Source organism: Chelonia mydas, chromosome 2 (assembly GCF_015237465.2).
Source record: "Chelonia mydas isolate rCheMyd1 chromosome 2, rCheMyd1.pri.v2, whole genome shotgun sequence".
Classification (NCBI taxonomy): domain Eukaryota; kingdom Metazoa; phylum Chordata; order Testudines; family Cheloniidae; genus Chelonia; species Chelonia mydas.
Window position 1 is genome coordinate 133,266,711 of NC_057850.1, and position 17,896 is coordinate 133,284,606.

Consider the following 17,896-nt stretch of genomic DNA (forward strand, 5'->3'; position numbering starts at 1 on the left):
ATTGAAAATGATACCCTAAAGCAGTGGTTTTCAACCTGTGGTCTGCGGACCCCTGGGGGGTCCATAGACTATGTCTAAGATTTCCAAAGGGGTCCGCACCTCCATTTGAAATTTTGTAGGGGTCCGCAAATGGAAAAAGGTTGAAAACCACTGCTCTGAAATTTTAATACCTGGGCAATCTTAGGCATCCATAGACATCACTGCATTCATCTCACAATTACATCCTTATTCTGACCCTAAACACTCAACACCTAAACTCTGGGCAGATAAAAAGTAAGATCATGCAACTGAAAAAACCACGTATTTCAGCTTCTAGAAAATTCCAGAAGCTGAAAATCTTTACCTAACCAAAGGGTATTTGTTTTCACAGTGTCACTCTTTTTCTCGGCCAACCTGAGAAGCTACAATAAAGTTATCTGTAGCAAGTGCTCTTGGTTTACTTTTCTCCTCGTAACATTGAAAAATACTGGGAGTACCTCATCAAATTTGGATGAAGATTTGGCACGTGACACAGAAGTTCTTTGGTGAAAGGTCCCCATTCTTTGCAAACAGCTCTTACCTCAGAGCTGACAAACTCACTACACCACACGTCTGACCAGATATTTATCCATAAAGAACAACATGTAAGTTACCTACAGAAAGCTCGTAACTTACCAAGATTTATAAGATATACTTACTTATGGGTAATATTTAAGGAATAATGTATTTATATTGAAAGTCTGCTTATGCATTTGAAGTAGAAATTAGTCACCAGGAGGTAATGTGTTTCAATGATGATCCATTCAAGCAAGAGAGAGTTGTTCCCCACCCCCCATTCACCATCCCTGCTATCAGCTGGCAAGGTAATGCAAGGTTCTCTTGTTTACCCTTGCCACATCCCAGAATATTCAATTGAAAACTATCAGAGATAACTGCCAAGGACAGAAACCACTTGGAGGTGAAAAGGAACATTATAGCAGGCAGGAGATCGCCTTGGCTATGAATAAAGACAAAAGGTTCTTTCAGTATAACAGTGTGTAGGGAAGGACACCGTATCCATTCACTGAGGAAACCCCTTAAGGAGTGACCGTTTGGATTCTGTTTTTTGTGAAACCAGCTAGGTCTGCAATGGACTGAACTTTGGGGGAAAGCCTCCTTTATTATATAGGAAATTTAACTATTAATAATTGTAGACCCAGGTTCACATTTTATGATTTTGTTTTGTACTGTAACCATTTGCTTTCATCACTTTCTCCCACTTCCAATTAATTCTTTGCCCTTTCTTAAATGAGCCTGCTTTTGCTTTATCATAAGTGCTTGCAAGTGCTGTGTGGTTTACAGAAGTGGAGGTTTAATGTTAAACTGGTAAATTGGGGTAGTTTGCATGCTAAGTATCTGGAATTTCTACGAGTAGCATGTGTCAGGGGCTGGATACCATAGGGGAACAATTCAAAAAGGACTTGGGGCTTGGACTGCACCTATTGTTAACCTGCAAGGTGAAGTAAGGGCTGGTATAGCCCAGAGGAGAGTGCTTGAGTGGCTAAAAGGCTCATGGTGTTACTGAGTTGAGACTCCCTCTCATAAGAAGCAGGGGGTAATAAAGTGACTCTCAGTCAGAGGTGCCCCGAGAACCATCACACCTGTAGTAAAAACTACCTGAAGTTCCAGCAAGCACTAATACACACAATGCTCGTGAGGAGTAGAACTTTTTAAAATCACCAGGTTCTCTGTATTCTGCCCACGTGAGTTCCACTTTCCAGCCTTCTGCGCTTTTTGAAAACCATCACAGATCAGTGCGGAAAAAAGGTAGTACTCTCTAATACTCTGTGATTTGATACCTTTACTAACTGAAATCACAATGCGTCAGATCTGGAAATAAAGTGTATAACAAAGTGTATAACAAAACAAAATCTAACCTGGCTTTGTCTCTTCCTCTTTGAAGCAGCAGTATATATGATTGGAGAAACACAGGAGAACTCTATCTGTTATCTGAACAATCTTATTGAAGTAAATTCAATTTGATTCTCTGGCATGTGGACTATATGACAAAAAGCCTGTTAAAACACCTGACAATGGGGCTTGACTGAGTAATGGGAAATTATGTTAAGTATAGTGAAAACTGAAAATCCCTTCTCTTTCTCCATACTAAGAAACTGAAAAGAATGAAGGAAATATTCTATTACTATATGAAGTGTACATCTAATTCGTATAACCCACCACAACAAGAAGTCAGCTAATCTTATGGCATCAGCTGGGCTTGAAGTACTGAAATTTTTACCACCATAAATGTGAGTAATTACATAAGCCAAAGCAACGATATGGGTAACCAAATCTAAGGCTTCCAGGGTGAATGGCTCATCTGTGCGTGTCAAAGAAATATTCCTTATCACTGTATTTACACTACTTTGTTCTCTGAAGCTTTAGCATGAAAGGTACTAAAAAGTGTGCAAATGCACACTGCCAGAACACAAATGAACAGCTGTCTCACTCAGTATTTTATTTTTTCCCCATTACAGCACCCACCACTATTTGAGAAGTCTACTAAAGATTTAAATCTCAGTATCTAGAAGCTGGTTCCTATGACAGAAAGCAGCAGCAATTCAGATCAGAGAAAGATGACAAAAAGGAAGAACTGGAGGATGACAAACCCCTCAAATATCAACTGGCTACCATAGGAAGACTGTTAACTGAACCTTGGATACAGATAGAGAGGGACTGACAGATGCATTCAGTGAAAGCAACTATCAACTATCAACAGTCAACTATCTTTATAACACCTATACGCAAAGTAAAAATGGCATGCCGTTCAAGAACCAACAGGTATTTCTTGAATTGAATCGAATGCTCTCTTTCTACTGCCCCATCCAGGGATTTCTTCTTAGTTATCTCATTAGTTGATGGGTGCCATTAGGCGACTGCAAGTAATAGGCAATAATTGTAGGCCAATGATTGTCAACAACTTTACTAAGAAATAATAATTGTTTAATCGGTCATTTTAAATGACAACTAGTGCAATGAATCCGGAGCTTCCAAATGCTAATCAACTGTTTAGGAAGTCGGGGAAGAAAGAGGTACAACTTCGCTGTGTTTTTCAGGTTATTCCACTGCATTGCAGAAGTATAAAACTAATGAATGCTATGGAGCAGCACAAAAGGGCAGCAAAAAAACCAGCAACAAAAATGCAAGTATAAGGGCAGCAGTTTGTATAAAAGTACATCTCATTTACAACCTTCTTTACTCATAGCACACTTTAATAGAATCGCATTTGCTCTTTAAACTTCAAAATACCTGACAGAGGTTCTGTAAGGTCTGGAAATACCAGAATTTTTCCCCTACAGGCTCTATAAAAAAATTTGTTGTTCAACATGGCAAAGGCCAGCAAATACAGATAAACAAGCTAAGGCACAGGCCGGCTATAGCAGCATGTTTCATCCTTTGGCATGTGGCTGATTTCAGTAGAAGGCAAGTATACATGGGAAATATGGGTGACAGCCTGCCTGTTTACCTCAGCTTCTCTGTAGCACTTAATAGAAACAAAAGCATAGGCAAAAGCATTAAAGGTTTCCTTTTCACCCACATATTCCCAAGCCCTTTATAAAATGCTGGTTTAGTAAACAGGTTCTGAAACAGGAGCTGCTATTCTGCATATAGGGAGTGCACATTTGGTATGATACACTAAAAGAGACATCCTTAAAAGTATAAAGAAAAGGAGTACTTGTGGCACCTTCGAGACTAACCAATTTATCTGAGCATAAGCTTTCGTGAGCTACAGCTCACTTCATGTCACTAGGACTATTATCACTGCATCCTTACTTCTCTTTAGTGGTAAATTACTAATTACTCATCTGAGATAGCATTCAGAAGTTCCAATCAGGGATCAATGATCCACTGTACTAGGCACTGCCCAGACAAGTGAAAACTGGGCAATGTCAACAGTTTTATAGTCCCTCATTAGTAATTACTTAAGTTACCTGCAGTATCCAATCAGTAGTCCCTGTTGTGTTATGGAAAAGAAAACTGGACTCTTTAGTCTAGAAATGCTTTACAAAAACCCCTCCCTGGGAAACTAGAATACAAAAATAATGAAGTCTACAGAGACGCCTAGGTGCGTCTATTCCAATTATGCGTTAGCATTTAGTCTTTTGAAAAATGCATGTCAAAGTGATCTGACAAAGACTGCAGTTTAAAACTAACAGTGCAGCTCTTGTTTGTTGGAGACTCAAAGAATCTTACAGGAGTTTAAAATTCAAGATGTAGCTTATCAATCAGTCTAAGGTGACAGGTTTGTAAATTAAAGAAATGTTAGAAGTAAAAAACTTGAGACTGAAAAAGGTATCTTTAATAGGGGAAAAAAAAAAACCCAGGGGTTTTCAGTTCTTAAACGCTTTTCACCTCATCTGACCCTCTTAATGTTTTCATTCACACCAGCCCCTGAGGTGGGATTTAAACAGATTCTACCCTAGTACCTTCTCTCTGCTCCAAGTTAACTGTTGACCCACTGGAGTCTGTAGTGCAGCCTCCGTGCTTTAGATTAAAGCTTCCAAAAATCTGTAAGGGTGCTTAGTTCTAGGACTCACAGTTCACAGACAAAACTGACAGTGTTTGACTACTACAGATTTTAGTGATTCTGAAACAGGCTAGTGTGTATATGTATATACACATACCCCTCCCCCACCCCCCACCCACACCCCTGATAGATACCATGCTTTGACAACAGGAATCCAGAATTCCTTAACTAAAATATATGTTAGCTGGTCACGGGTCAGTTAACTCCCAGGGCAAAGAGGATAAGCAAGTATAGCTTTTAGCATTATCTATGGGGAAAACAAAACCTGAGATTAAGGGCTGGTCCACACTTAAAAATTAGATTAACCTAGCCACATGGCTCAGGGCTGTGAAAGATTTTGCACCCCGAGAGCCACAGTTAGGTTAACCTAACCCTCAGTGTAGACCAGATGTGAGCAAACTACAGCCCGCGGGACCATCCTGCCTGACCCTTGAGCTCCCGGCCGGGAGGCTAGCCCCTGGCCCCTCCCCGGCTGTCCCCGCTCCCCTGCAGCACTCTGGGTGGCAGGGCTGCACACTCCTGCACGGCAGAGCGTCTGGCTCCGGCCAAGTGGCACGGCTGCCAGACATGCTGCTCTGAGCGGCATTGTAAGGGGGCTGGGGCCGGGGGGTTGGATAAGGGGCAGGGGGGGCCCAGGGGTAAGTCAGGGGACAGGGAGCCGGGGGCGGTTGGATGGGGCGGAGGTTCTGGGGGTGGGGGAATGGGCGCGGTCAGGGGACGGGGAACGGGAGGGTTGGATAAGCGTGGGAGTCCTGGGGGGCCTGTCTGAGGGCAGGGGTGTGGATAGGGGTCGGGGCAGTCAGCGGACAGGGAGCAGGGGGGGTTGGATGGGGGTAGGGTCCCGGGAGAGCAGTTAGGGTCAGGGGGTCTCAGGATGGGGCAGTCAGGGGAGAAAGGGTTGGATGGGTAAGGGGTTCTGAGGGGGGCAGTCAGGGGGCGGGAAGTGGGAGGGGTTGGATAGGGGGCGGGGGCCAGGCTGTTTTGGGAGACACAGCCTTCCCTACCCAGCCCTCCATACAGCTTTGCAACGCTGATGTGGCCCTCGGGCCAAAAAGTTTGCCCACCCCGGTGTAGACACAGCTAGGTTACAGAAGAATTCTTCTGTCGACCTATCTATCGCCTTTCAGAGAGGTGGATTAACTATATTGATAGAAAACACGCCTCCATCGAGGTAGGAAGCGTCTGCACTAGGGTGCTGCAATGGCCCAGTTGCAGTGCCATGTAGCATAGATATAACCCACAATTTACCGTAATTGTCTACTCTATGTCAAACCCAACAAACACAACTGTGCCTTCACACATTAATTTTCAGGCGTGCAGTGTGCTACGCCTCTGGCAGTAGCCAAAGGTAGCTCAGCTTTAGCTTTCTCTTACCCAATTTATTTTTAAAGCAATACTAACACTGGCCTATACGATCATGTCCACCGCTCTGAGGAAAGCAAAACCATGGAAAGTCCAGAAAAAAGGTTGTAGAGGCGGTGAGATGATGTACAAAAGGCCAATGAGAGAGAGTGAGATTCCTAGAACAGATGTTTTAGAAATAGATTTATAATGGGATTTTTTATTAATAATTTTTCAGTATTTTTATTATTGTATATATTTTTGTTAATGGTTATACAAATTTATGGGAGCTGCCCCTTTAAGGATAGGGTGGAGGCATAGTGACGCAGGGGCTCCCAAGGGCCTGCCCAGTGATGCTGCTGCTGTAAGAGGAGGCTGGCCTGTAGCTGCACACCGAGCTGTGAACTCCTAAAGAAAAGGTCTGGATCCCCAGCATAAACACAGCTCTCTTTAAAAAGCTGAGTTTTGTAATGGAGGCTGCAACAACTGCTGTGCAAGATGTTCCTCATGCTCCCTCCACTCCATACACTTGCACAGCTACTTCTGTCATGCCTGCCAGCATCTGCAGCCCACGGGGCACATGGAATCAGGGGGCATAGCCATGGAGCACGTCGTCCCTCCTCCTCCACATAAGGTGGACAGAAGCCTTCGTAACTGATCAATGATTGAAAAAGTTTCCGACCCCACGCGCTGAAAAAAAATAATCAAGCCTCACACCTCCAAAATAATTAAATTGGCTTAAAGACTCAAACAATTTTTTCAACCATATGCATTTTGGGTTCTTTCTACTTGCCTTCTGTTTTTTGTGATTTTAAAGTTCGTGGTTTTCAAGCTTCTTCACCTCGAACATGAGAGCTAGAAACTTAATTTTGAACAATCAAAGCAGAGATTCACAATCACCTGACTCTAGGAGCTGGGGTGTTACAGACTGGCTAGAACTTTATGAGGAGTCTTATTCAGCTTCACCTGTGACAGATCAGCTACCCTGCCCTTCCTCTCCACCTGTCCCGCCCCACTAATCCTGATCTGCTGGGCATCAGAGGGCCTAGGTCAATTATCAGACCCCCTGTGTAAGAGCTGGATGATTCCCCTAAAAGCCTGGGAGAGCTCAACTAGAGAGAAGAGCTGCAGGAAGAAGGCTGTCTCCTGTTACTGGCACTGAAGGAAGAGGGTGGCAGGCAGGAGGGGAGCAAGCTCCTGTGAGAGGGCCTAGACAGGTCCAAATCCCGGATAAGTGGCCTGGAGACAGACTGGGGAGAACCACCAGACTGGGAAAGGACTCCAGGGAGCAAGCCCTGGGGTCAGTAGCTCAGATAAGAGGTGGGCCTCCAGGGAGAAAGTCTAGAGGGTCTGCACGCTGCAGGAGGGTGGGGGGAGGGCAGCCCCTCCATTTTGTTTTCTTTGGGAATAATGTTTAAATTAGTTTTCAATGCCCCACCTAGGGGTGCTGAGATAGGTGGGTGCCTGACAGAGCTGCCCTGATTGAAGGTGGGCCGGACACAAGGGGGCCTTATGAAGTTCAACCCTTAGGGCTTCAAGAAAAACGCTGATTATCACTAAACTCAAGTAAGTCTCACACGTTGATAACACTGAGTCACTGCTCTCTAAAGAAACTCCAACACTTGAGTGATTCCCAAGTGGTCAGAGTAACCAGGCTGGTAATAAGTTGTGCTGCTAGTGCTGAAGGCAGAGACGGACACTGAACATGCACACAAGGGAAAGCCCTCTGGGCGGACTGTAGGTTTGATCTACAAGTGATTGCAAGCCCCCTGCCCTGTTCTGTAGGCTTCCCTTGATTCGTGCTGTGTTTATTCCACATCTCCGGCTTTCCCTTTGCGGAACGACAACATGGCTCAACAGCAGCACCTAAAAAAACCCGAAGTTTGGAACTGCCTTGTTTCCCATTGCACACTTTTAATGTAAGTAGGGAAAACAGGGCCCACTGTGATCAAATGAGAGGCTAATGTTAGCTGATGTACAACGGTTGTATTTTTTCAAGGTGGTGTGTGTCTTGGGCCGTTTGACAACTGTATCCTCAAAGAGAATCTAAGTTCAGTACTTTTATTTTAAAATGGTGTTCAGACAGGTGCTTTACTTGTGCTAAACACAGTGTACTGAAGACTAGTTTGTCCTTTTCATCTTTGGAGATGAATCATTTGGAATAGTTTACCCTGCAGTTAGGGGCAACACTAGTGTACAGAAAAAGGGTAATATATGCAGATGTGCTATTTCTTGAATTGCAAGGAAAAAGACTCAGCACTTGTCAAATTTATTCCTCTGCAGACTAAACACATGAAGTGTAGGTCATATACCCATAACTACACAGAAGGTTAACTATATCCAATTTAAAATAGCAATTTGCTTTTTGTTCTTATCCATAGTTAAAACATTCAGCTGGCCCCACTCAGTCTCCTTGTGTATGCTCCTCTCCTCGGCATTTCTCACTGGACCCACAAAGAATCCCATTGGTCACAGCTTCTTCACTACTGCTGGACCCAGCTTGTGTTCTGGCAGCAAGCTTCCATCTAGCACTTATTCTGATTAATGGAAAACTAGAAAGTACAGCACCAGCTATGCCCGTCCATTTTTCTGGCTAAGGCTGTTGGCTGAACACAGGCGATGCCTCATTCAGCAGTGAAGCAATTACCAGAGAGGGAACTCAGTGATGTTCAAGCTTGTTTTTTCAGGCATTATTGGCGGTTGGGGGGTGTTTGTTTGAAGGCTCTATTGTCTTGTTGAACCTGCAGCTGATTTGCTCTGATATTTCATCTTGAAAAAGGAAGGACAGAAATGTTTATGAATCAGGTTCTGGACAAAAACATTTATGAGACAAACTTCCATTTGCAAGCCCTATTCCCCCAACCCCCGATTTGGATTTAGATTACTCCTACTGATGACAGAGCCATTACAACTTAATTCAGCAACAACTTACACCTCCAAAATCTCTTGCATATGGAGAAGCTGTACATACCTAGCAGCTATTTTATCACTTTTCCTCCCTCCCCTCTACTTTGTCAGGGAGATGCAGGCTGGTGCAAGAGAGAGACAATCATTTTTTTTTAAGTGAGAATATTTAATACATAATGTATGTAAGCTGCATATGATTACTGACAATTTTTTCAAATTGAGTCTGTCAATTTACTGCTTACAAAGCATGTGACATTTCTGACAACTGCAGTTTTTATAGGCTTCGTTAAGATTGTCTGAAGCTTTCCGTGAAAGGACCCTGTTTTTAGTTGCCTTTAACTTTGCTCAACTTTAATTGTTCAGGCTGAATTTGATAGTAGGTTTCATCCACAATGCTTCAGCCATTTTTCAAAGTGAGATTAAAGAAAAACATGTTTTGCCCATGTTGAAACAATTCTTTCAGCTGTTTCATTGAGAAGCTCTGTGCCTCCAGCAAAGGCTCAGGTGACGGGTGCCTTGCTAGCGTCTGGAATGTGCCTTTGGCTGTTCCTAGGGTGAGCAGGTAGCAAGTGTGAAAAATTGGGACACTTTTTTTTTTTTTTTGCGCAGGGTGAGGGAGTATAGTTGCAGATATAAGACACAGCCCCTACTATCGGGACATCTGGTCACTCTAGCTGTTTCCATGAAAAAACATCCAAAGTTGGCGTACGTGTAAGATTTGAAAAACCACAGTTTGCACATGTTTTATATAGGCTTTGTGAACTTTGGCAGCTAAATTCACAAAAGATTTAATCTTCACTGAATGTGCTCCAGCCCAGGGCTGCAGAAGCCAGGCAGGGCTTCTCCTGCAATTGCTTCTCCCAGCTCTAGTGACACCAGAACTGACAGCAGGGAGATTCTCTCCTGTGCTTACTGCCAACCCCCACCACTCTGGCACCTAAGCAACAGGGAGGAGGAAACCTCCTGTCTCTAAGTCAGAGGGGATGCATGCCTGTAGGGTAGTGATCACTAGTGGGACAGGCTGGAATGGGCTGAGGCAAAATAGCTAACCACTAGAGAAGACTTGCCTACCGAGCCTGGAGTAGAACCCAAAATAACCAACAGCCAACATTCCTCTCCTGTCAGCAAAGTCAGAAGTTCAGATATACCAGAATTAAGGTTGCTTGTGCAATCTTAATTTGGCCCCCTTGTGCAGATGCATAAACTGAAGTTATATAGCAGGGGTGGCCAAACCGCAGCTCGTGAGCCACATGTGGCTCTTTTACAGTTAAAATGTGGCTTGTGGAGCCTCCCCCGCCATTCTCCCCCATCAGAGGGGGAGGGGGAGATTGGGGCTTCTGCCCTGGCGCAGGGCAGTGGGGCTAGTTTCTTCTGCTAGAGACGACTGGTGCCTGCGGGGGGAGGCACAATTTAAAAGGTTTGCCCCTCCCTCAACAGCTTGAGTCACAACCTCCTCTTACCATCAGTGGCCCCTCCCTGCAGATCCCAGGTGTTAGCTCCGCATGGAGAGGTAGCGGCAAACAGCCGGAAGCTGCAGGAAGGGGCCACTGCCTTTAGCTCCGTGGCGAGAGGCAGCAGCCCCCACACCACCACCACCCACAGAGCTCCCAGTTGTTTGCTGCTGCCTCTCCCCACAGCCACAGCTCCCAGCTTGCTGGCTCCAGCAGCTTTGCGGCATCATGTGACCGAGTAGGGTCAGCAAACCCTGGCAAAAATCTGGGGTGGCGCGTGACTCCGTGTGCCCCCCCTCATGCGTCACCTCTGGTTCTGAGCAATGAGGACGGGAGTCTCAGGGCTTCAGCAGGTGCAGGGCTTCAGCCCCAAGCCCCGGCAGGTGCCCCAGCTCTCGAACTTCTGAAGGTTGTCATATGCGGCTCAGAGGATCAGTAAGTTTGGCCACCCCTCTTACAGAGTCTTTTATTACATGATCACATACTAATTTTTCCACAGGACCCCTGCCTCATTCAGTACATAAAACGGATGATGATCTCTGAATGAAAAGGAGTACTTGTGGCACCTTAGAGACTAACCAGTTTATTTGAGCATGAGCTTTCGTGAGCTACAGCTCACTTCATCGGATGCATAGCATATCGTGGAAACTGCAGTTTCCACGATATGCTATGCATCCGATGAAGTGAGCTGTAGCTCACGAAAGCTCATGCTCAAATAAACTGGTTAGTCTCTAAGGTGCCACAAGTACTCCTTTTCTTTTTACGAATACAGACTAACACGGCTGTTACTCTGATCTCTGAATGAGCGGATATTCAATAATTTGTTTTCTCTTCATGGTTCAAACTGTGTGACTTCTTAATAGCATCACACTTGTTTTTGAAAAAGTTCATCAAATTTACAATATAAAAGTATACATAGATTTATTTTTTCTACCCCTTTGTACTTGTCTACACTTGGAAGTTTACATTGAATAGCTGGTCCTGAAAAGGGTGGACTGATTTTAAGTCAAAGAAACTTAAATCACCAATTTAAAATGATGATTTATTAGCAAGCAGGAAATGGATTTAAATCAATTATTTTAATCTAGTTTTGAATTTGTACTGTTTAGGTATTTCCTAAAGAAAGACGGATTTGCATTGGGTGGTAATAATTAAAACATGTTGACCTGCAGCTAAATATAGGCTTTCCACGAAATCTGATGGAGGTTTTTTTGCTAACAAGGACGATACACTATATTTATATTCATTTGATTAAGCAATTATATAGCAACTTACATTTATGCAGCTTCTCAGTGTTTACATGTTTATGATGTTAGAAAACAGTGAATGATTCATTTCTTATTTACCAGATTATTTTGTGTTGAGCTCTATTTGGACGGAAATTCAAATTCAAATAAAATACACCAAAACAGAGTTTTATTTGATAAATTAAGTAAAATGATTTTTAAAGTGCTGGATACACAAGAAAAAAGTTTTGCAGTTTATATTAGCATGTTTGGCATTTAAATTAGCTATCTATTACACAAAGCAAGTATCTTTAGTTAGTGATTCAAATGGATTGTTTCTGGACACATATTGAATCTATTTCCCTATGTTAAGTACCCTCACACCTTCTTGTCAACTGTCTAAATGGGCCATCTTGATTATCACTACAAAAGTTTTTTTTCTCCTGCTGATAATAGCTCTTCTTAATTAATGAGCCTCTTACAGTTTGTATGGCAACTTCCACCTTCTCTGTATGTATATATGTATCTTCTTACTATATGTTCCATTCTATGCATCCGATGAAGTGGGCTGTAGCTCACGAAAACTTATGCTCAAATAAATTGGTTAGTCTCTAAGGTGCCATAAGTCCTCCTGTTCTTTTTGCAGATACAGACTAACACGGCTGCTACTCTGAAACCTTTCTGGACATCATGCCCTACCTACATTTTAGAATGACTAGATCTCACCCTCTCATACCTACTTTTTAATCCATAACTCTGAAGATGAAAACAAGCTTTCCTGGTTTTTCAACTGCCAAGTGGTTTCTTAGCTTTGAATTAGTGATTGAACTGAACTAGCTGAAGAAACTGAAATCAAGAAAATAGTCTCTCTGTAGCTGCAGAAATGGCTCCTGATGTTTCACTGGTTTAGCACTTTAAACTCTGGTTCCAGGTGCTTAGCCAGTAACTGACACCAATTCAGTGGTCTGACTTGGTTTAAAACTTGGCAGGCAACCATGTACTAATTATTATTTTTTATTCAATTTAAAATAGTTTAGGCTTTAACATAGGTTTAATTTTAAAAACAAACCTGTATTTAATTTAAAACTTTTAAAAAATCTGTTGGTTTTTTTTTTTAAAAAAAAACATCCATTTTTGTTCACACTGAAAGATAGTAAGTACCAATTCCATGAGAAAACATTTACTTCAACTTCATTCTGTTATGTCAGAATGATAAATGATCCCTTTTAAAAATGGAGGATTGTGAATACTGAGCTGACAGGCTCTTTTATTGAATAGTGAAATTTCTTATAAGTATTCAGACATAAGCTGGAGTCAATTTATGGGTTTGCATATAACTAATTCTGCCCACATTGTGCACCCATCGAGCATCATTCTTCATTTAAAGCCCTACATGTTTTCTCTGAAGTTGCTGGCAATTTCTAAAGCAATACTTGAGAATCCACTATTGAAATACTTGCTGCTAGTTGCCAAAGAACTATTCATTATCCGTATGCTGTACTTTCACCAATACTGACATGTGGTCTAATGGACAGGATACTGGGGGGCCTGGAGTCCAAAGACCTGGATTCTATCATAGGTCTGCCACTGAACTGTGTGACTTTGGTAAAGTCACATTGCCGCTATGTCTATTTCCCCTCTCATCCTTTCTTCAGATTCTAAACTCTTTGGAGCACAGACCGTCTCTCACTGTGCATTTGCACAGAAACATGGTCCTGATTTTGGTCAGAGACTGTAAATGTTTCCATAAAATCCAACAGCTGTGCAAGAAACTGTTTTGCAAGTCATGTTTCTTACCATACAGTTCATGGCAAAGTGATTGTGCTGCGTCTGCAGCTCCATGGCGTGGGGGTGACTGGTTCCAATCTCTGTGTAACTATTCAGAAACAGACCTTTGTTGTGTGTGATCCAGTCAAACATCTACAAGAAAAACAACGAGATCACTCATTTACAATGCAATGACAAGCTATAAACAAGGAACATGTGATTTCGCGTTTTACAAGAGACCCAGACCCTACAATAATGAAGCCCGAAGTTGCGGTTTATTTTTGCTACTTTGTTAATTTCAGTGTTAACCATCTCAAAGCTTTCTCAAACGAACAATCTCAGCCCAAAGATTGTATCACCCCATACTCTAGTTGCAGCAAAATCTGCTCCATTAAATTAGGGCCAGAGAAAAAATCTTTACTTGAAGTTTGAAGGTAATGCACAAAGACAGACTGCATGATAAAACATCTACCTTTTCGTGTTGCTAATCTTCTCAATGCTGGCTTGCTAAATTAAAAAAAAAAATTAAGACAAGCTATTAGAAGCCTACTTCTATACCTGCTCAAAAATATAATTTTAGTTATGTAATTGCCTGCAGTCATAGCCACGTTTTATTTGTATTACAGCAGTGCAGCTTAAAGCCTAGGCATTTATACAAAATATAAATGTTCAAGTACACGATCACAACTTCCTCCATTTTTGTCTTAAATACAATAGTCACAAAATCCTACATTATGACAATGCCAAGGTTTTTTAATTCAACATAAATGCAGGAAATGCAAGTTACACTCCCAACCACCATCTAAGTGAGAAGTTGGTGCAACTGCTGTATCTTGAATTATTGTCTACATTGTTAAGCGTGACTTCAAATACAGCATTCAAGGTGTGGATGAGTTAATGCTGTATTTCCTTCACTTTTTAATTGGGGGGGGGGGGTTGTGTGTGTGTGTGTGTGTGTGTGTGTGTGTGTGTGTGTGTGTGTGTGTGTGTGTGTTAACAGAATTAACATTCACATAGATTTTTTGCATGCAATGTATATATATATTTGATGCTGGGGAGCCGTTCAGTTTTTTCCGGTGGAAAGTGAAGTCCTACAGAGAACAAGCAGCACGGCAAAACAGATGCAGAGCTTGATTCCCTGCTGTGATCATCAACTCCTCCATAATTCTAAACTGAAGAGACCACCTGCTCTCCGAGCTGGGTGAAAAGGATTCCTTGATGAAAGAACACAGTGAGGAACCAAAAGTGCTGCCAAGTTGAAAATATCAGCCTTAATATATGTAGGTTACCAAAGCAACACTAGTAACTTCAGTTCTCCATTTCTCCATGAGCTGGGAACACAGAATATATTGTAAGTGGCTGGGTTGCATGTCAGGAGCCAGGAGCAGGAAGAGCCAAGAGCGTGGCAGCTTCAACGTGAGGGCAGTCCAGACATACCTGAGCAAAGAGGTTGAATATTTAGAAGGAATAATCTCAGGTCTGCGTGAGCCACACCTGCAGACTTGGTGTTTGTTTCTAAGCCTGCATTTGGGGGTCCAGTGGAAACTCAGACCTTACAACCATGCTGGCACATCCAAACTGCTCTATGCAGACCCAAGTCAGAACTTCAGCTTCTGTGGGTGTTTAGCATCATATCCCAGAGTTCCTAGCTCTCTAGCTAGCTGAAGCTGCTCTGTGCTTGGTTATGGGAGAACTTGTCTGTGGAAGTTGACAGGAAGTATTTTGCATGGTTTTAGCCACCAACACATCCAACCAAGCCATTTTGAGTCCGCATGCTCCCAGCAGTCAAAGCCATCCACATGGATTCCGACTCGGCGGAAAAACTTTTCCACCTCATGCTGCCAATCCTAGTTCACGAATCAGGCAGAGCGTCTGCAAGATGCTGGTGGACATTAAAGTAGCAGTTTGTGAGCTGCCAAAGGCACCTCTCAGAAGGGGGTACTGACATGCCAGCCATGACCCAGCTGATGCTGCTCATGCCTGTTGCCTTAGCCACAGACTCCCTCTATGTAGACCAGAGCTTCTGGAGCAGGGCCACAGCACAGACTGGTGGGTTCACATCATCAAACAGACCTGGAGTGACTAGCAAAGCACAGTCCTTTGACATGAAGAAACAGATGCTCCTGGAGGTATGCAATCAGCTTGCCCCATCCTCCAGTGCCAGTACACCGACATGAGGGCAGCCAAGCCAGTCCAGAAGCAGGTCACCATACCCATCTGGAAGCTAATACCCCAGCCTAATACAGGTCCATGGCTAGCCAGCTTAGAATTGGCAAATCACCGTGCGAGTTGTTGTGGCAGAGGTTTGAGAGGTGATCAGGACTGTGAAGTACTGAAAGTTGGTAGGCACTACATGTTACTGCACAATGTCTGGGAGGATAAGGGGAAACCTCTTCTAGTAGACTCAGGACACTCCTGGATTTCTGCACTGGCATACACAGCCAGACAGTGCATCTGTCATAACGGGTGCGGGATCCAGATGTCCCACAGAAATTAGGGATGCTTTGTGTGCCCACATACCAGCTTTGCATGATGCCATGCATAAGGGGGAATTAAGTGTTATTTCAAGTCATGCTCTGTATGAGTGAAAGGCAGTTGCGGGATTTTTATTTTTATTTTTTTATTTTTAAGTGTGTTGGTAATATGAATTCTGGAAACACTCATGAAATGTATGGAGATGTTATACATTTTATGACTATTGGCCAGGTACTTCAACTCAGTCTATGGATTACTCTGACGTCTGTAAAATTTTATTATGAAATTTACTGAGAATGGGCATGTGATGACCTTTATTAATGTTTGCCACTTAACATTACATCTAATAAAACTTGAATTCCACACAAGCCTACAGTAGCAATACATGTATTAAATAAAGTCTTAAGATACCAATATAAGAAACAGAAAAGCAGACCAGATGCCCTCAAAACATACAACACAATAACCAAGTCATGTGCAAGAACAGCGAAAGGTGCATTTTACCAAATGACATGGCCAACTATTCCTGGGTGGCCTCTCCTTGACATTCTGGTGCATTTTACACATGTGGGCTACAACTAGACTTGAATGGACGAATCCAGAGGGTACATCTGCCCATTCCACGTGCTACTGTTCATTGCCTGTGACATGATCCAGCCAACTGCTGAACTGCTACACAGTCTGCAGGACACAATAGTGTGGAGGGAATTCAGGGCATGGGGCTAAAGCTGGAAGTGGCAACAGAACCTGCAGTGTGGTAGCCATAAGTAAAAGTAATAGCTCGAACTGTTCCTTCTGCTGCACTATCTTCCTTCTTCAACCTCAAGGCATGCTCCATTAATCTATCTGCCAATCCTTGCTCACGCTGTGTATCATCTCTCTTTTTCCACTCTTCTCTCATCCTTATCCTTCTGATATTTCATTGGGTGCTTCTGGAACTCTATCTAGAATCTCTCCCACCAGCTCATCTCAGATTTTCTGCTTGCCAGCAGAAAGTAGGTCCACTCCCCCAGGCTCCTAGTGCTGTGTATTTGCCCTACAGAGGTGGAAGGGTCTTGGGGGGGGGGGACGGACACGACATTATTGTCTAGTCATGATAAAAATTATATTTTCCACTTTATCAAAGGGGCTGCTTTAATTCAAGGTCAAAACATGTTACTTTCATCAATGGACTGTTTATTATTCACACAAAAAACACTGGCCATTGAAGATCTCCTCCGGATCAGCACTGAAAGTTATCATACATCATGGCAAGAAATACATAAAAAATTAATCTATTTTCCTTTCATTTTTCCATGATTGGGAGGGAGAACTTATAAGTGGTCTACTTACTGGCCATGGATTTTTCAGTCCTTTCAGGCAGGGCAAGCTCTGGAAATCATTGATATTCTGGAAGTCCCTGAGTAGAAGTGTGAACTTCGTTCCAAGCCAAGAGAGGACAGCCATATATCTATGCTAAGATCTGTTTAAGCTTCTAGTGCCCAACATATGGAGGGGCTCAAGAGTAAGGCTAAGATTTTGTCACGGAGGTCATGGAGGTCACCAAATCTGTGACTTCCAGAGACCTCCGTGATATTTTCGCTTCAGCCCCAGGGTGGCGGTGATGGACCCGTCAGCTGACGGGCAACCCCCTGCAGCTCCCAGCCAGCATGGGCAACGGGGTCCCCCTGGCAGCTCAGAGCCACCGCTGTAAGCAGCAGGGACCCCCGCAGCTCGGAGCTACTGCCGCAGGGGGACCCCACTGTTACAAGCTATTGCCGAAGACACTGTGGGCAGAACCCACAGCTCCAAGGTGCTGCTGGAGGCAGGGGGGACCCCACGCTGAACTCTGGAGTCCCAGCAGCAGTGAGTGCTGGACCCTCCTTCTTCCCCATTTTGTCATAGTTATTTTTAATAAAAGTCAGGGACAGGTCACAGGCTTCCAAGAATTTTTGGTTATTGCCCCTGACCTGTCCGTGACTTTTACTAGAATAGCAGTGACAAAATCTTAGCCTTACTCTTGAGTTCGAGAGGCAGCCCTGATAAGTATACCCAGCCCTGGAAAGAAATCAATCATCTGGAGTTCCTACTCAGTGAGAAGTTGGTTTTAATCACCAACCAGCAATGGGTGAAAATTTGTAGTAAAATCAATAAGGTGCTGATTTAGCATGGAGACACAGTACAGCCTCCTTACAAGCATCCTG

At 43.4% G+C, this 17,896-nt stretch overlaps 1 protein-coding gene across 6 annotated transcripts in view; it reads right to left on the bottom strand.

The window, feature by feature from the left end:
• TRIO (trio Rho guanine nucleotide exchange factor) overlaps positions 1-17,896 on the bottom strand; it is a 400,036-nt gene that overhangs the window by 239,319 nt on the left and 142,821 nt on the right. For 5 of the 6 annotated variants that reach the window (XM_007065023.4, XM_037893324.2, XM_027827404.3 and 2 more), the window contains exon 6: positions 13,269-13,391. In XM_007065023.4, the coding sequence (XP_007065085.1) occupies positions 13,269-13,391 (123 nt within the window). Of the gene's footprint in view, positions 1-13,268; positions 13,392-13,710; positions 13,730-17,896 lie in introns of those variants that run through there. The other variant, XM_043540247.1, reaches the window with a different exon arrangement.